The sequence below is a fragment of the Nothobranchius furzeri genome, chromosome 15 (assembly GCF_043380555.1).
Source record: "Nothobranchius furzeri strain GRZ-AD chromosome 15, NfurGRZ-RIMD1, whole genome shotgun sequence".
NCBI classification, from domain to species: domain Eukaryota; kingdom Metazoa; phylum Chordata; class Actinopteri; order Cyprinodontiformes; family Nothobranchiidae; genus Nothobranchius; species Nothobranchius furzeri.
In genome coordinates, this window is record NC_091755.1 from 28,490,711 (window position 1) to 28,510,294 (window position 19,584).

Sequence of the window (19,584 nt, forward strand, 5' to 3'; positions counted from 1 at the left end):
CGGACCAAAACGGATCAGATCCAGTCACAGTAGCTTCACGGCTGTAAACGGAATATTCTGTTCACAATTCTGTCGGTGTCCTGGCTTTACTGTACGTATCATCTTCATCCAGCTCTTGGAGAGTACAGACACTTTTTTCCTCCTCTCCTCACTATCTTATCCCCAATGCTTTTTGTCTGTCTTTGGGTGTACGACACTTCTAAATTTTTTCTGGAAACTGGAAATTATTAAAAATGGATCTGGTCAGCTGGTCTCTCAACACGACTGACAAAATTTTCTCAACGATGAGAACGGGAGAAGGGGCTCCCGGGTGCCCCTCTGGGACAGATCCAGTTGGGCATATCATGGACTCCTGGAAACAGTGGAACCTGATATGCCTCTCTCAACTGTCTGTAGAGGATTCTGAAGATGTCTGGATATTTGTTGTGTTGGTGTCAGGTTTACTGCTTTTTGGCCTGGGAGGTTACCTGGCTTACCGGAAAATTAACGAGCTGTCGAGGAATATTGGCTCAATCCCGGAGCTCAGGGATGGATTACACCGCACTGTGAATGCACAGACTCATATAATTGTCGAGATGAGTCATAAGCTTGGAACTTTGGCTGAGATTCAGACTCTGGCACAGAAGATGGATGTGATCAAGGAGCAAGTGGGCAAATCAGCACGGATTAGGATAGATTAATTATGCCATTGTTGGATTTTGTGAGGTTGAGGACCAGTGGAACTTTAAGACAGAGAAGAAATTATCTCTGTCTGGCCCCAAAACAATTTCTTATCTGAATCTGGTGCCCTTGAGCCTGTGATGCTGAAACGAATACCACCCCCCCCACCCCCCCCCCACCCCCCCACCACCACCACCACCCCTCAGAAGAAATGTGGAATGCTACCATTGCCATGGCAACTCTGTCTCCCTATCCCAGCCTGGGTGGGACTGCGAGCTGTGAAAGCCACTGAATCGTTACAGGAGTCACTGTGCCCTCTAAACCCAAGACCTCCTACCCCTGTCCAGACTGAGGTGACGAGTGCTGCTTATCTCGGCTGCATTCACTGATGTGAGGAGAGTCCCAAACCCTACCACCCCACCTAGTGGACACTTATATTGTGTAATGTCTGAAGTCTGTTGCATTTCTGTCTGAGGTGTTTTTTGCATAGCAAAGCTGCCCTACCTGTGGAGGGTAACTCTGAAGTGCCTTTTTTTTCCTCCACCTGACCCAGTCCTCATGTAAACCCTCTGATCTCTATTAAGGTAGCGCAACTCGGGTTGCAAATGACCACAGTCACCAATTCTTGTCATGTGTCTTTGCCTATGTATGTATGATCTCAGAATTGTGTGTTCTGAAACTCTAATTTCCCTCTGGGATTAATAAAGTATCTTTGAGTTCAATTGAATCAACTTTATTTTTATTAGGTTTTTTTTTGCTACATTGTATTCTAACCCTTATTAGATAACTTATTATGCAAGCAGTTTGGTGTAAAGTTCATGATGGTTCTTGGTTTAGCCTGATGAGCTCTGTTGCACATTTAACGTTGATAGTTAGCCACGTTCTTGATCAGTGTGTGTGAAAGGACATTTTCTTCTCATTGTACATGTTTTTTTATTGATTGGAAATAATTCAAACTGTTTTCCACCCTTCTGAGCATGGACGTCACTAGGATTGAGATATAGGGGGGCTTAGCCCCAGGAGCTTGACCTTGAACATTTTTTGTCACACCCTGCAAAAACTTTGTCAATTAATTCATTATATGAAGAACATTTAACAAAACCTATTATTTTATCCATTTCTTTTCCTTTCCTACTTTTGTGCATTTTCTCTCTTCTTTTTACAAAAAATAACACTTAATCAGTTCATTAGTGGGGTCTATGTTGAAGAAAGATTTAATGTAAGTCCATTAAAAATTAGATATGTTATATTTCCAAATAAAGCTATTCATTTCAGTCTACTGCACTTAACAGGGGGAAATGTTGTAGTCATTCATTTAATTTGTTTAATTACAACTTGTTTAGTTATAAATGTTACTGAAATGTGACAATAAAGAACATTGAATAATTGTCAAACTTTTATTCTGCCAAATGAGTGTGCAGTTGACAGTTTTAATATATGAATAACACTGCTATGATATGGAATAAAGGAGTGTGTAATTAAAAATTACAAGACAAAATAACAGTATATATAAAAATATCCAGCAAGTAGTAGAACTTATAATACAGAAAGTCAACTATACAGATACAACTTGACATAAGGTTGCAGGTCAGAAGATAATTATATATATATATATATATATATATATATATATATATATATATATATATATATATATATATATGTATATATACTTTTTTTTCAAGGTCTCTTACCTGTTCACTCCTAAATAGAAAACTGTTCAATTTTGCTTGGGAACTTTGTGCTCAGGTAAATGCTCATAACGGTGCGCTCACCCCTGTTTTCGCTGTAGATCACTGACCTTGACCATGCAGATCTCCTCAGCATCAACCACCTGATCTCTCTCCTGTTCCTCACTCACTCTCTTAAAAAAGTCTTCGTATATCCATCTAGCCAACACATTGAAAAACATTTTCAATTTCTAGCGCCAAAACAAATGCTACTATGCCCTTTAGTTTTCACTCACAATAATTGAAACAGCCATTGGTGGATAAATGGGACAGAATATGGACAACTGTTAGCCTAATATAGCCTATGTTTGGTTGCTCATAGGGTTGTCATGGTATGAAAATTTAACCTCACGGTTATTGTGACCAAAATTATCACGGTTTTCGGTATTATCGCGGTATTTTTTAAACAGTGTTGCATATGTTCAGAAAGCATTGATAGTCCTGTTCTACACAAACTGAAATAATTTTGAAAAGGTTTAACAGTGTTTATTAAACCTAAAATAACACAAAGCCTTAGCAAAAGTGCAGCTTTTCACAAGTAAAGGAACAAATAGTTTCTTTTTCTGGAACATGTTACAGTAGTCAGTGCAGGTTTAAATTATACAAATCCAAACATTCAAAACATAAACAATATGAGAAACACCACTTGTTTTCTCATATACTTGTTTTCTTCATTATCATAATGAAAATCTAAAACTCCAGTCCACAACTGACTTGAGCACTGTACAAGTCAACCTTAAAAAAATATGTATTTAAAATAAATAGCCACTTTAAGCAAATTACTAAAATAACTACTACACTATGTAATCAAATCCAAATGTTCAAGTATAAATGGCATTGAATAAGTAAACAAATCAATGACAAGGAACTAATTGTATATTTCTCTTCATCATCAACAAATAAGATGCTTCATCCAGCAACAGGGTGTCCGTGACACGGTTTAAATGCTGGCAGAGGACGCTGCGGCTGCAGTCTATAGTGACTCGTTGCATTCTCCCTCAACCAAAAGTCCTCACGTCATGCATTTAAGCTAAAATGCTAATGTTAACTTACCTTGCACTGGCTGTAGAGACGTGGGTGATGGTCACGCAGATGTGCCATTAGATTCGAAGTGTTGCTGCCTTTTGCAGACACTTTTATCCTGCACGTTCTGCAAATGGGATAGCAGTCTTCTATTAACTGTCCCTCAGCATTTTTCAGAAATCCAAAATATGCCCATACTTCCGATTTAGTCTTCTTTGAGGGCTGATGGATGTCCTGGGCGCTGCCGTCTCCTCCTTCGGCCATTATTTCAGCTTCAAAGTTTTGGTGCCGTTGCAAACTAAAAAGTGCGTGTGCGCGCCGCGGGAACTTCAGCTGAAGCGACGGTGGCTGGTAAGGGTCATCGCGCCGAAACCGCGGCCACGGTAAACCCACCGAGATAATTTAGTTTTTTAAAAACTGGACGGTTATTTTATTGTCAACTTTTTTACCGGGGTTTACCGCTATACCGGTTACCGTGACAACCCTAGTTGCTCATGATGATGGCATTTTCCATAGCGTCACATTAAGCTGCCAAAATTTATGTTAAAGTTAGATGAGTACAATATCTCCGCTCTTTACCATAGGTAAACATAGGAAATATTAAGCAATTGACAACCCACATGGAAAGAATTCATATAAACATATAGGTTTTAATATATGTTTTGATATAGCTTTTGAATATATGTGACATATATAAAACTGGCTGTTTACTATATTATAGATACATATATGTACCTATAATATAATATATATTGACTATCAGGGTCTCAACCAGATAACTGTCAAGGACAAATACCCCCACCCCTACTTTCTTCCACTTTCGATGTTCCAGAGACAGGTGAACTCTGTACTGGCTGACTATTTGAATAACTTTGTGACTGTCTATTTGGATGACATTTTAAACTTTTCCAGGTCCATCACCCAGCACCAAAAACATGTCCAAGCCGTGCTCCAACGGCTTTTAGAGAACAGACTGTTTGTTAAAGCAGAGAAATGTGAATTTCATGTGTCGGTTGTGAAATTTTTGGGTTTTGTGTTAGAAAGCGGATGACTGAAGGCAGACCCAGACAAGGTGCAAGCTGTGACGGAGTGGCCCACTCCTACTACCAGAAAACAGCTGCAGCAATTTCTGGGCTTCGCCAACTTATATAGACGGTTCATCCGCAACTATAGCCAAACCGCAGCTCCACTAGCGACTCTCACTTCAACTATTAAACCCTTCTTTTGGTCTCCAGAAGCTGAGGCAGCCTTCCGGGCACTCAAGAAAAGGTTCTCTGAGGCCCCGGTACTCTGCAGGTCTGACCCCAAGCAGCAGTTCACCTCGGAGGTGGATGCCTCAGACACTGGGGTGGGAGCAGTCCTCTCTTAGGTTTCCCATGCAGACCACAAGCTCCATCCTTGTGCCTTTTTCTCACGGCGATTAACATCACCGAGATCAGGTATGACATGGGGGACCGGGAGTTACTGGCCATTAAACTGGTTCTTGAGGAGTGGAGGCACTGGTTGGAGGGGGCTGAACATCCGTTTATTATTTGGACAGACCACAAGAATCTGATTTACCTCAAGGAGGGTAAGAGACTTAACCTTCAGCAATACCGTTGGTCTCTGTTCTTCTCGCGGTTTAACTTTGTATTGTCTTATCGCCCAGGATCAAAGAACACTAAGCCCGACGCTCTCTCTCTCATCAGTATGCCTCAGAGGACGAATCCACGCCTGGTACCATTCTACCTCCTTCCTGCATTGTGGCAGGAGTCACATGGGCAATTAGGGACCAGGTTCTGGAGGCTCTCAAGAACGACCCCGGCCCAGGTAATGGTCCACCCAATAAACTGTTTGTTCCTCAGAGTCTGCGAGGAAAGGTTATCCACTGGGCTCACTCTGGGAAATTCCCCATACACCCTGGGGTGGGAAGAACTTTGGCCTTAATCAAGCACTCCTTCTGGTGGCCCTCCATCTACAAGGACGTCAAGGAGTACGTGTCGGCATGCCACGTGTGTGCCCAGTAAAAAGGTACCAACCAACCACCAGCTGGATTACTGTGTTCCCTGCCTGTTCCGTCTCGCCCTTGGTCACACATTGCTATAGACTTTGTTTGTGGACTACCTCCCTCCCATGGTTTTACCGCTGTATTGACTATTGTAGACAGGTTCTCCAAGGCCTGTCACCTTGCTCCTTCAAAGGCCCTTCCTTCATCCGTCGTGACCGCCCAGCTCCTGGTCAAGCATGTGTTCTGGCTCCATGGTATTCCGATAGAGATCCTCTCAGATAGTGGCCCCCAGTTCGTGTCCAAGGTTTGGAAGGAGTTCGCCACCGCCCTGGGGGCCCGGGTCGCCTTAACCTCGGGATTCCACCCCCAAACCAATGGGCAGTGCGAGCGCATGAATCAGGAGCTGGGCGCCATGCTACGCTGTATGTGTGCCACAAACCCCTCTGCCTGGAGTGACCATCTCACCTGGGTGGAGTACACTCACAATAGCCACATCTCCTCTGCCACAGGTCAGTCTCTGTTTGAAACTTCCCTTGGGTATCAGCCTTCCTTGTTCCTGCTCCAAACAGGTCCCACCACTACCACGCCTCAGTTTCTTCGCCGGGCCCGCCATACGTGAGCGGCCACGAAATCCGTTCTCCTACGTATCGCCGAGAAGAACCAGCGGCTGGCGGATCGGCATCGTCGCCCAGCGCCGACCTACTCCCCGGGGCAGATGGTCTGGCTATCATCAAAGGACATACCCCTCAAGGCGACGTCTAAGAAATTCGCCCCTAGGTACCTTGATCCGTTCAGGGTAGCAGCTGTTCTGAGCCCAGTGACCATATGCCTGGACCTCCCGCAATCTCTAAGGGTCCACCCCGTGTTCCATGTGTCCCTAATCAAGCCCGTGGTCTCCAGCCCCCTGTGCCCGGTGCCTGCTCTGCCGCCTCCTGCCCAGCTCTACAAGGGGGGCTGGTCTACAAGGTTCGGCAGATCCTCGACTCACGCCCCCAGGGATGGGGGGTGCAGTACCTGGTAGATTGGGAGCAGTATGGCCCGGAGGAGCGGTCTTGGATACCCAGGTCCTTCACTGAAGACCCCTCCCTCATCACCAACTTTGAGGCTTCCAGATCCGTTGCTGGGTTGCCAGGGGGCGTCAGTTGAGGAGGGGATGGTGTCATGTTCCCGAGTCAAGGTGAGTGCTCCTCTCTCTCTAACCATCTTTGAGGCAATTTCCCACAGGTGAGGAGCGGAGGGGGCAGCAGGTGCGCCAAATCTCCAATCAGGATGTCTGGTAGAAAGGGAGGATGGAAACACCACACTACGCCGGATGATTGCACCAGTTTAGGGATCCCCAGCCTCTTGTATTTGTTTGCTCGTTTCCTCGTTTTGCTCGCTTGAATTAGATTGTGGATTTTTTGGCTTTGAACTACGGACTGTTTCTGGATTACGATTTTGCATTCTCCTCTGAACCTTGTTTGTGTACTCCATTCAGGAAAACTCCACTCTACTCACTACCCTCGCTGCTCGAACCCCGGATCACCAGAACCATGCCCCTTCCTTCTCCACTATGCATGCCCTGATTACCTTCGCTGCCTCACCCACCTCAGCCCGCTGAGCCTCCATCAGTACTCACCTTGGCTTCCCACCTTCCCCGCACATCTTGGATTACCATATGGACTAATGCCGTACGGCACACCCTTCACTGGTCTTCCCAGTGCATCTTTTGTTCCTGGTTTTAAAATAAAAGAACTTTTCTTTAACTTACCCAGAGAAGTCGTGTTGATTCTGCATGTCTTGGGTTAAACATCTTCCTCGAGTCATGACACTTTTTAAACAGGGGACCAACATCCCAGGCTGCCATTCAGCGGAACTGCCCCTGATGTCCACGTAATATTGCAGAGCTTCATCAACCAACACAGTAGTAATAATAATTTACCAAATAATGCAGCTAAATACAATATAGACAAATCTAATTTTGGTCTCTATTCATATTTTAGCCTTCTTTGGAAGTGAAGAGGAGGTGTGAAGTTACGTAACTGCAGTAAATTGAGCAAGGTGTTGTTGATGTCTCACATTTTAACCCACATCCTTGTTTGTCCAATCATAGCCATGACTCAGAAATGTTGTCAACTTCCTGTATGTTTCTTGTGAGTTCCCCTTATATATAAAAGTCTCATTAAATCATCAGGTAACTGCTACATATTTTATATATAAAAACATCTGTACGTGTGCTCCTGCCTACAGACTTTCTGCTCTCATTCAAAATAACGTTAATGTGAGAAAAATACCGCACGGGCCTAAAATCTGAGCCCGTGTCCGGCCCGGCCCGAGGGGGTGGAGCCCCAGCCCGACCCGGCCCGAAAAGGTTTTCAGGATTCTCTGGCCCGACTTTTGTTTTAACCGACTAAATGAAAACAAAGTGTGTCAATCCTGACCAATGTGTTAAAAGACGTGCAGGATCCGATCAATTTGTTTTTCCCTCATTTACCGTAACGGCGCACTGGCTCTGGTGTTAAGTTAAACTTTATCTCTTTCCAACAATTTTCACAAGAAAACAAAACAGTCAAAAGCAGGGCTTGTGTTGACCGGATAGTTCCCGTATTTGACAGTTTATTTTGACGGAGAAAGAATAGAAAGAATTACCCCGACGCATGCAGACGAACTGACATTTTATTCGTTACACACATCGCGGAGGTAGCTAAATCACCCAAGAAAAGATTCCCATCTGAACATCTGAGCTGCTCAGCGCATATGTGCACAGCGAGCTGAAGTTGTGGAGATTGGCTTGGAGCGCGTTGCAGAACCAGAGTGCATGCGGGAAGGTTCCTCCTACTGAAGCGAGTGTTTTGCAAACCCTGTCTCTCAGAGAGACTTGTCACTTAGGAATCTTCCCGCATGCGCTCTGGTTCTGCAACGCGCTCCAAGCCAATCTCCACAACTTCAGCTCGCCGTGCACATATGCGCTGACTGCGAGCTTGCTCTGAGCAATGTCCAGCTCAGATGTTCAGATGGGAATCTTTTCTTGGGTGATTTAGCAACATCTGCGTTGTGCGTAGAATAAAATGTCAGTTCGTCTGCATGCGTCGGGGTAATTCTTTCTATTCTTTCTCCATCAAAATAAACCGTCAAATACGGGAACTATCTGGTCCACACAACACAAGCCTTGCTTTTAACTGTTTTTCCGTGACTGTAAATGAGGGGAAAACAACTTGATTGGATCCTGCACGTCTTTTAACACATTGGTCAGGATTGACGCACTTTGTTTTCACTTAGTTGGTTAAAAAAAAGTCGGGCTCGGGTCGGGCCAGAGAATCCTGAAAACCTTTTCGGACCGGGTCGGGCTGGGGCTCCACCCCCTCGGGCCGGGCCGGACACGGGCTCAGATTTTAGGCCCGTGCAGGGCTCTACCCAGAATCTCTTCAGCTCAGAAAGCGCCTATGATTACGCACAAGCGTGACCCGTCAACCCGGTCTCACAGAAAGACTGGGTTGGAACTGTTCAGGTTTACGCAGACAATCTTTACATAGAATTGACTTACAGATATACAATTAATTCAGTAAAATATAAAGCATTTTATTTAAATATCCATTCATTATTTTACAAGCACAGAGAGCTGCATCAGATGGATGGAAGAGCTGCGGGTTGTGACATGTTTTCTCCAGGACCAGAGAGGACGCAAACTCGATACATCTCTTTTATTGTGAGGTAATAATTTCTCCGAGTTTTGCGGTTGCGGGCGGGAGTAAACAGGCACGCTACGGGTGCGGGCGGGAGTAGACATGCACGCTACGGGTGCGGGCGGGAGTGTAACACACACGTTGCAGTTGTAGGCGTTAATGGTCAGAAATTCAGCGGGAGCGGATGAAAAAAACAGTCCCGCGCAGGGCTCTACTGCTGCGTTTGTGTTTCAATTTTTTTAATGAATTCGATTAAAAATAAAGGCACCCGGCCCGGCCCGTGTCCAAGGTAATTACACAGTCGTTGGCCCGGAGCCCGGCCCGAGGGCTGATGGGCCGGGTCGACCCGAGGGCCTAGGGCTTCAGTGCAGGGCTCTAATGTAGAGTTTACTTTCATCTAATCCAGCAGCACTTATTGCCTTGTTTTATAACCATTTTTACTTGTTCCTAAATGTAAAAACAAGTTTTCGAGTCTGAAACGCGGTTTGCACTTAGAGAGATATCAGCCACACTCATATTTTTGTTCACTTTCATTAAGTTTTAGCTGTTCCATCCAAAAATAAGAAAATTCGACGCAGCTTTTTTTTTCTTTCTTCTGCCTTTTTTAGTCATTTAGATCAAATCTTATGGTCATTTCTGTTTATGTGTGACTCTACAGATGATCCCCAGCTCTCCTTTGAAAACATCTGTCACTGATTTGTCATGGCGTCAAAGGTTTAATGAACACGGCTCCGTGGACGTTTTATGAACGCCACATTTCATTTGGGTTTGCCACTTTGCTCCCAAATTCAACTCTGGCACAGACCCTTAAAAATACACTTTTTCTTTCTTTGCATGGCATTCTTCCCCAAAATTCCCTCAATCACTATGTAGAAGTTAAACTGCGTCATCTGTGGACTGGATAGCCTCAGAGCCCAGCAGCAAGACCATCACCGCTCTTGTGAGTGGGTTGGACGTTAAATTAGGTTAACTGTGTTTATTGAAGAAAAACACAGAATATCAAAATAGCATCTGTTGTGACAGTTGCAGAAAAAAACACTATAGATATTTGAGGAAACTTGGAATGTTGTCAGAGTGAAAGCTGGGTTTATGTGTGGAGCCTCAAAACAAAATAGTGGATTTCACAGGAATCTTCTAATGCTCTGATTGTTCTTCATGCAGCCTTTCATGCAGAAATGTTACCCCGTCACCACAATCCAGGTACTTTACCCGCTTTACCCTGCTGACTCTGCGGGGCCCTGCAGTTATTCTGGGAACGGTTTTGTTTACATGCCCCACTAAACTGTTTATTCTATTAAGGCCTAAAGAAAAAAACCCTTTCTGGGTCATTTGTAATCATCTTTTTTTTTTACCCTACATCATCACAACAATAACAATGAAGCTAAAACAGCTCTTAACAAACAACATGTCTAATGCAGTCTCAGAATAGCCTTTTGCATTTACCAGAATACTATGCATGCTTGTGGGTGAAGCCAAGATCCTCACAGCTCAATCAACAAAACAAACTGATAAAAATAAAGGATGCTCTAACCTCCAAGCCTGTGTAATCTTGTAAAAGTACAAAATAAATGTAACTTTAAAGCTTTTAAACATACAGATGTGCACAGTTGTCTGATGTGGACTCTATAGGAGCACCACGGTCCCCGTTTTTGACTCATCTGTCCCTGGAGCTACAGAAGGGGAATTTTCCTTCTGCTTTACCATCAACTTTATCAAATTGAGACCATTAGTCACTTCTGGTATTATTTATGGCTCACTGAGCCCACAAGGCCAGCGCATGTTCAAACTGTTACAATAAATGGTAATGTGTGTGTGTGTGTGTGTGTGTGTGTGTGTGTGTGTGTGTGTGTGTGTGTGTGTGTGTGTGTGTGTGTGTGTGTGTGTGTGTGTGTGTGTGTGTGTGTGTGTGTGTGTGTGTGTGAATACAACATTGTCATCATTTACAGATCAATGATTGACATATTTAGTCCCAACTGAAAGAACAAACGTCTTTAGGATTGTGCAATCAGCGATTTCTGAGGTCATTTCTTAGATTTTTGTTTTCCAGGTAAAAAGCTGAAAACTTTGTAACATGAATAGAAAGTGACGTTAACCTCGATCTAAACTTTTATTTCAGTCATAATCTTTTGTTTGCTTCTCCCCCCACAGCTTTGGAATGGTCCATGCCAGATTAAACTAAATATGAGACAGGATCTCTGCAGCGCTACATCAAATGATGTAGATTTTAAAAAAAGGTGCACATGAAAACAAAATGATCCCTTTTGGGTTGTTTTAAACTCAGTCAGACAAAAATATTGTTCAGATCTTAAACTGTTCTCAGAGAGGATTTACATGACTTAACTGGTGTTTTGACCTGTTGTGTTGATTTTACACAACAGCAATGATTTTGTAGATTCTACAGCATGTTTATGTTGTCACATTAACTTTTGAGTTAAAAGTGTTTGCAACAGAACTCTTATTAACCCTTAACTTAAAACTCATTGTGCTGTTTCCACACAAAAATATAGTAATTGCTGTTTTCTTGCAGCCAGTGAGTCTTTGATGGTCTTCTCTTCAGAGTCCAGAGCTTCGAAACATTAAATGAACGGTCTTTTTGTCCTACCTTCGACTGAATAAAAGTGTGAACAATAATCAATATGTGTGACACCTAGACCCTTATGACCTTTACTTCTTAGGAATATTTTAAATACAGCGGATCAGTTTTGCACAATGGTTGTTTTGATTGTTTAAACTTCTGGCTGACTGTTTCCATGGTGACCCTAATGAGCCACTGACATCAGTTCTCACATGTTTTTGTTTTAATTTGGTTCTTTTTACATTTCAGTTAATACTTATTAAAGCTTTGAGGATTATTAATGGAAGTCTCAAAATATCACTGCAATTTTCTGCTAAAATAAAACCTTTTTAAGTTTTGCATTTCAAGCCTTTAGATGCAGTGAAGAGTTTCTTCACAATGAAGGTGTGATAGTGTGTCATCACCTGCTCCTACGTCTTTGAAAGGAGAAAAATGCTGCCATCCAAAGCAGACTGAACCAGTTTAAACACACGTGTGTTGCAAACTTTTATCGCCCGTCATCAGTGTGTCATTGCTGGGATGGCAGCTGCAACAGCAGCTGCTGAGTTGGAAAAGGGATGTGAGTTTTCAAACTAAATATCCGCACGTGCACATCTGTTCCGTAACGGCTTCATGTGGATGTGGTCCTAATTACAAGGTTCGTAGAGCACTGTTGGGTAATTTAGTTCCTGAAATGACCAACTTGTCATCTTGATTGTGTAGATGAGTTACCTGATTGACATGCTACGGGGGAGTGTGTTCACAAGGATAAACATGAGTTTAAAGCCTGAAGGGAGCCAGAGAAGAATCTAAAGTCCCCAGTAGGAAGTGGAGTGAGGTTGTCGTGGTTTCTGGTCCACGCCTCGATACCGAGGCCACTTCTGGCCGGGGGGAGAAATAAACTGTCAGGTAGATTGGTCTCCCTAAATTGTCCCTAGGACTCTGTGTGTGTGTGTGTGTGTGTGTGTGTGTGTGTGTGTGTGTGTGTGTGTGTGTGTGTGTGTGTGTGTGTGTGTGTGTGTGTGTGTGTGTGTGTGTGTGTGTGTGTGTGTGTGTGTGTGTGTGTGTGTGTGTGTGTGTGTGTGTGTGGTTTTTTATCCTGTGTGTCCCCGTGTTGCCCTGCAATGGACTGGCAGCCTGTCCAGGGTGCACCTCGCCTGTTTGTCTGGAGACTGCTGGAGATAGGCATCTGTGACCCAGCATGGATAAGCGGGTAAAGAAATCGGGGTTTCAGGCATTTTAATAAACAGGATTTGCTTAATTATTGTGAAAATTGTGCTTTTGTTTAATGTTGCAACAAGATTTCTGTACCAAAGGTCTGCCTTTCACCTCAAGCAGAAAGCTCTTGTCGGTAAACGTTTCTGTAAAGTGTTTAATAATGATGCAAACCATCTGAGGGCCTAATGCACTGCAGGGTCAAACATTCTTCCACCAATGCGAAAAAATATTATTATGATTTCCTCTCTCAATGAAGAGAAGCAGCTTAGATATTTTTTTCCAAACCATGTTTTCTGTTCTGAATGAGCTTTACACACTTGGATTGTGTTTTGGATTCTAACATTTGCTTCAAAAATAAATCTTAGTTTGCTGTTTGTCAAGCATCCTCACCTGCCGGTTGTAAAATAAATGTTTCCACCTGAAGACAGAGATTGCCAGCAAAGTGACTTGGCAAGAGTTCAGAGTCTTTACAAAACAAATAAATAAAAATCCTTACATTCTCATACAATCTGTCTGAGCGAGGGGCATTGAACTTGGTTTAATGATCCACACACAGACACCACACTCTGGCAACGTAATGAGCCTTCTGTAAATACTCACACTCCTCAGGTTATTTCCCAGTCATCAGGGGAGTTCAGTAAGTAAATGGTTAAATAACAGTCTGTGGTGGAAAATCAAAATTAAATAACGTTTTGAGGAAATGAAACTCTCCACACTAACTAGAGTGGAAGCTGGACAAAGATGAGCTTTAAGTGCATCTTGTGTGTCCTGCATGTAGCCTTTAATATTTCAAAATCCCCCCCATTGCCTCCGTGTGCTTCTCCGTAACCCTACCCCTCTTTTCTGCAATGGAAAAATTTGGTGCAGGATCACAAAAGGGCCTGAGCTTCAGTGCAGAGACGTATGAGGCTACAAAACATTTGCTGCACGCCCTTAACTCCCTTATTGTCTCTCAGGGCTGCTTCTTCTGCACAATGTTGTGCAATTAAGGCCCTGAAGATTAAATGAGCGTTCACAGCAGTGCTGCAGTCTCATATTTACATGGTTACGTTCATATTATTATAATTTTTTAGCCAGTGTCAGATAAAACATACACAACATTACAGAAGTATGAGTACCCTGCTCCGTTGGTGGTTTAAATGCTCAAGCAAGCTGCAACATATGAGAATTTGATACTGGGAGGAAATAAAAACACAAAATAAATTAAATATTGCACATTTTCTAAAGTTCACACCAACTGTTTCACCTTGATGAATGAATAATTAAAGGTCAGTGTGTTACTAAGATAAACACACCGTCCAATGGACCTCCAGCTGAAACCTCTCTGCATCTTTTATGCTCTCCTTCCGAGGGAAGAGGGATTATCTTCCATTGATCCATGTTGCCTGAATCACAAAGGCTCTGCAGCCCCGTGCAGCAAATCACGACTACATTCAAGTGAGCAGACAGTTGCTGCTCGTGCACCCATCATTACACCTTCAACCCGATTGAATCCTTTAACTCAGACAGCGTTCTGCTCCACCGCTGGATGATGGTTGTGAGGTTTTTGAGGTGTTTTAATCTTCTGGTTGCCCTCTGGCGAAGGCTGTTCTGGCTGAAGTGGTGGATAGGATTTAAAGTCATCCAGCTGAGTGGGCTGCAACGGGGCGGCCTGCTGCGTCTCCAGATTGGGTGCCTCTTTCCTCTCGCTTTGCTGGAAGTCCAGCGTCAGCGTGTTCTTACAGCAGAAATACTGCTGCCAGATTTTCTGAAAGGCCGTGTGAAACTTCTTAATGCGGAAAGCGTAGACAATGGGGTTGACGGCAGAGTTGCCATGCGAGAGCAGGATGGCGATGTAGAGGAGAACATTGGGCTTCTTGCACTGCGGGCAGAAGAGTGTGATGCAGTTGATGATATGAAGAGGGAGCCAGCTGATGGCAAAGAGGAAAAGCACCAGAACCAGCGATTTGGCAAGATTTACAGGCTTGTCTTGAGGACATAAAAAATTGGATGACTCTAAACTTTTTGCTTTTAAATCAAGACAAGACGGAAGTTCTCATCTTTGGACCAGAAATCCAGAAAAGGAAATTGCTTAGCCAATCGCCTGACCTGAATGGCATTACATTAATCTCCGAGAACAAAGTAAGGAGCCTTGGTGTTATCTTCGACCAGGACATGTCATTCAAATTCCACGTTAAACAGGTTTGTAGGATTTCCTTTTTCCACCTTCGGAATATTGCTAAGATTAGAAGCATCCTTTCCAGGAGTGATGCTGAAAAACTAGTTCATGCATTTATTACATCAAGACTGGATTACTGTAATTCATTACTATCAGGAAGTCCACAGAATGTAGTTAAAAGTCTTCAGCTTGTCCAAAATGCTGCAGCTAGAGTTCTGATGAGAATTAAAAAGAGAGATCATATCTCTCCTGTCTTAGCTTCCCTACATTGGCTACCTGTTAAATTCAGAATAGATTTTAAGATCCTCCTTCTCACATATAAAGCTCTTAATAATCAAGCTCCATCATACATCAGTGATCTGATTGTTCCATATGTTCCTAACTGAGCACTTCGCTCTCAGACTGCAGGTCTACTGGTGGTGCTTTCTTCTACAGTCTGCTCTTTAACTGTATTATTTTCTGCAATTTCAGCTGTTAACTTTATTTTCTCTCTAAGTGTTTTTATCCCCAGAAGAAGCTACTACGATGTTCTGCTGAGCTATGGTGGCCTCATGGAGGGCGCCATCGACTATCACAATGCTGCTAACCACTAAAACATTCTCCCTCTCCTGATAATAACTTTTTGCTTTCCTTGACGTTGGATGTGCTACTACTAGTTTATCCAATTAATTATCGATTCACTAGGATAAATACAATAAAGTTTATCTTTCACCAAATAGAATATTTACTAAGACATCACAATATAACTATAGACATATTACTTGTCTTTGTGTGTGTGTGTGTGTGTGTGTGTGCGTGCGTGCGTGCGTGCGTGCGTGCGTGCGTGCGTGTGTGTGTGTGTGTGTGTGTGTGTGTGTGTGTGTGTGTGTGTGTGTGTGTGTGTGTGTGTGTGTGTGAGTTGTGGAGGATGGCTGCTTATACTGAGCCAGGATTCTCTGGAGGTTTCTTCCTGTTAAAAGGGAGTTTTCCTCTCCACTGTCTCTTTATGCTTGCTTAGTATGAGGATTGCTGTATAGTCACTGACACTTGTCAGTGACTTGATGCAATTTGCTGGGTTCCTTATATAGGAAACATTATTTCTTATTGGCTTAATGAACTGTCCTGAATTGGAATGTTTATTATGTGAAGTGCCTTGAGATGACTCTTGTCGTAATTTGGCGCTATGTAAATAAACTTGAATTGAATTGAATTTAACTCTTTATCATAGTACTTGTTGGGGTCTGAGTAGCTGGAGGTGTTTTTCTTGTTGTTAAGCTGCTTGTGGATCATGTAGAAGATCTCGGCATAAATGGCCAGCATGAGCAGCAGAGGGGGGAGCACCCAGCCAAAGAAGTTAAAGTAGACCATGTAGTCCATGCTGATGACCGTCTCAAACTGGCAGGTGACGCTGAGGTTGGAGCTGATGGAGCCGTTCTCCTGAAGGCGTTTCAGGTTGTTCCAGCCTAGCATGGGCGTGAGTCCCACGATGAAAGCCACCATCCAGCACATCACCACTGCCACCCCAGCTCGCCGAGGAGTCACCACTCGCTTGTACCTGCAGGAACAATCAACATGTCAGCATTTTTACTCAAATGGGACATGTCATGACCGTTTGTCTCAAGATATAATAGTTTTATCGTCAATACTAAACGTGTTCATGAAGTTCTTTGCAACAAATCCCGCTCAAGAAGCAGTCTCAGCAGTTTTATTCTTGACAGTTTCAGTGCCTTCCAGAATGAGCCGTTTCAGGGCTCTGTCACTTTACTAAAACAAGCTGGAGCTGGCCATGCCCACCCCTCCCCGTCTCAGGCTGCAATAAGCTGAAAAGCTCCAATATCTGGGAGGGGCTTAGCGTTGAACCATTGCTCCTCCATTAGCTGCCCCCTCTTTCACATGAGAAGTGGTTCTTTTCCATTTTCCCCAATTGTGATGTCACAAATAGGGACTTTTTGAATCAGCTTGTTGTGGAAACATAACATAATGAGAGAAAATGAATGGATGTTTTTCATGTTTTTTCATGTTTGGGGCATTTGTAGAGGCAGTAGAGACATGCGTAGCAGCACAAAAGGTGATTTTTGCATAATATGGCCCCTGAATGGAGCGTTAATGTTTTCTTCGCTACTTTATTTGTCTTTCTGGATTGACAGCATTAATTCACGAGGATGTTTCACTCATTCATTCAGAAAATTCCTGCTTTTCAAAAGCTTCTTTTAAATAGTTTTGTTTTCATTTGTTGATCTTGGGTGCAGAGCCACTCCTGACCCTCAGATCACATCTTGTTCATGTGTAGATGTTTTAAGATCAGGCTGCCCCTAAATGTTTTTGCAGCAGTTTTGCTCCTATTTGTATCTGTATGTGCACGTTAGTTGATGTGCCTCTTAGTCGCTTGTTATTTTGTAGTAAACAAAATAGAATTTTGGGGAATTTAGGTGATTTTTGTTCTTTCAAGAGTTCTGGTTCTGAGGTTTTAAATTAAAAACATGTCATCCAGAAGAACTTGAACACAAATATAGCATCTCATGAAACACAAAGCATCAAACTTTGCATCTTCACCTCCTTTCATGTTTGATTTATAATTTCACTCATCATTTTAGAAGGAACATGCAGCAATATTTGTCAAGATTAGATGTTTTTCCTTGCTCAGAAACAGGTTTTGTCATTTACTTCATCTAATAAGTAAAGGTTAAAGAGGTTAAAGCTCCACAGCTTCAGCTCTCTTGTCTTCAGACCCAGAGGTGAAACAGAGACAGCCTGACACTCGCCTGAGGATGTTTGGTTCTGATATATTCTGTAAAAAAAGATACATTTTTCTGAAAATGAAGATCTTTCATTTAAAGCTGAAACAGAGCAGATACTCTCCATTGGATCATCCTATAAACATTCACTGGCAGCACAAATCGGTCTGACTGCAGTTTTATTCTTAAACAACAAACACAAGCAATGGGAAACAGAGGTCACTCAGTATGAATTAAAGCTGAGTTTCACCTGGATGTGTGGGAAGTCATCCAGAACTGTATTTTTAGACCTCAGAGACACATCTGTGTGCCTGATAGGACAGATGTGTTCCAGCTGCTCCACAAACACTTCAGCTTATAAACAGAGTCGAAACATAATCAAGTCAAGCTGTAATCAGTCTGTAAGTCAACAGAGGATCCAGGCATCAGTTATTATCTATGGTATAAATTAAATTTTTTGTTTGCTTGCTTTATGTCATACTGATCATTTATGTATGTAGCACATATGCAAATCAGGTGGAACAAAAAGTCAAAATGCAGAAGAAATGAACAGAGGTCTACGTTTAAAACACATAGAGATCAAAACTGAAAATTAAAGGTTATTAACTGAAAAAAATGCAATAAAAATTCTAATCATGTGTTTGTGGAAACTTTTTTCTGAAAAATGTTTATTGAAATGAAAACTAACACAGGTTCATTAAACAAAATGAAAAGAAAAATGTTCTTTTTCCCGTATAAATGTACATATTTTAGAATGATGTTTTAAAAATTTAAGAAAATGTTTGATGAATTAAATAATTGTCAGAAATTTATATATGTAATAATATTAAACTGGCACTTGATGCACTAAGATCCTTCACCGGAGGGCAGATGACATGTAAAGGACTGCACAGAAGGATTTTGTGAAAGAAAATGTGGCAGTAGCAAAAGATTTTGTTCTGCAGGTTGGTCGAGTCACACTCCATAGTAGCCTCAGCAGGTCTACAACTGGCCCGAACAATTTTAGGTCCAGACAGTCACAGAGGGACTTTGGGTTTAGCATAAGAGCTGCGATGGGGGAAAAAACTACAAAGATGGTGTCGGATCAGGAACAGTGCTCATTTGATACGACTTTGAACGAATTGGATTTGGACTTTTTTTTTAGATGTGAGCAAATAGATACTTGAGTCATTTATTAGTCATTTATTTAGTAAAAACATGTATTTGCTGCTTCTTCTTCTTCTTTGACAGTGTATGGCGGACTACCCCGTTGATCGATTTCTGTTGTGATGAGTCTGTTGTTCGTGGCTCCAACTGGTCCTAGCGATGTCCAATTGCGTGCAGAGACCGTCCGGAACAACAACTGTAAATTCTGCACCACAACGGAATTCTGATGGGTCATGGCTAGAATATAAGTTTATAAGATGGTTAACCAGGCTGTGGGGAAGTATCAATCCTGTTAAAGAGATAGAGCTAATTTAAAACAGTGAATCAAATTAACAGTGTTTAAGGGGTGTTGTGTTTAAATTTGTTCACTGGTATTTGTGTGCAGTTAAGAAATGGTGCTATGCTTTGATGGGGGGAATTTTAATGTTTTGATCTGTGAATCAAACAGATTTTTTTAAGTTGGGTTTTTCTAGTAAAACATGAGATGGTCAGAAATCAGAGAATAAATTTACCTCTTTGACCCATGCAAAATCTTGTAGAAAATCTCCACTTGCTGATTAAATATTGTTTTGTTTTCCTTCGTCAGTAACGAGCTTCCATGTGCTGCCTTGTTCCTGTTTGACGAGAACGGATAAAACAACAACTTTGTCCTCCAAAGCCTAAAGCTATGCTCAAAACCCTGATTTTATAATGTGATTATCCGAGTTCAGTGGCTAAAAGTATGACACAAAC

General features: G+C 42.5%; 1 protein-coding gene across 1 annotated transcript; it reads right to left on the reverse strand.

Moving 5' to 3' along the window:
• Window positions 1–14,335: 14,335 nt before the first annotated feature.
• LOC107390625 (adenosine receptor A1-like) lies at window positions 14,336–19,087 on the reverse strand. Its single transcript, XM_054745552.2, has 5 exons — window positions 18,952–19,087; window positions 17,957–18,060; window positions 17,734–17,759; window positions 16,186–16,526; window positions 14,336–14,793 (listed from the first exon to the last, which is right to left on the reverse strand). Exons 1-5 carry the CDS (start codon window positions 19,085–19,087, stop codon window positions 14,336–14,338), a joined length of 1,065 nt encoding a protein of 354 aa, XP_054601527.2.
• Window positions 19,088–19,584: the final 497 nt, after the last annotated feature.

Excerpts from the sequence above, each read along its gene's own strand:
- LOC107390625 (XM_054745552.2), bottom strand. The coding sequence starts at position 19,087 with ATGACCCATCAGAATTCCGTTGTGGTGCAGAATTTACAGTTGTTGTTC. Across the intron at positions 17,760-17,956 it reads ATGACTTCCCACACATCCAG|AATATATCAGAACCAAACAT; the intron begins GTGAAACTCAGC and ends CTTTTTTTACAG. Across the intron at positions 14,794-16,185 it reads CAAGTACTATGATAAAGAGT|TAAATCTTGCCAAATCGCTG; the intron begins TAAATTCAATTC and ends AAGACAAGCCTG.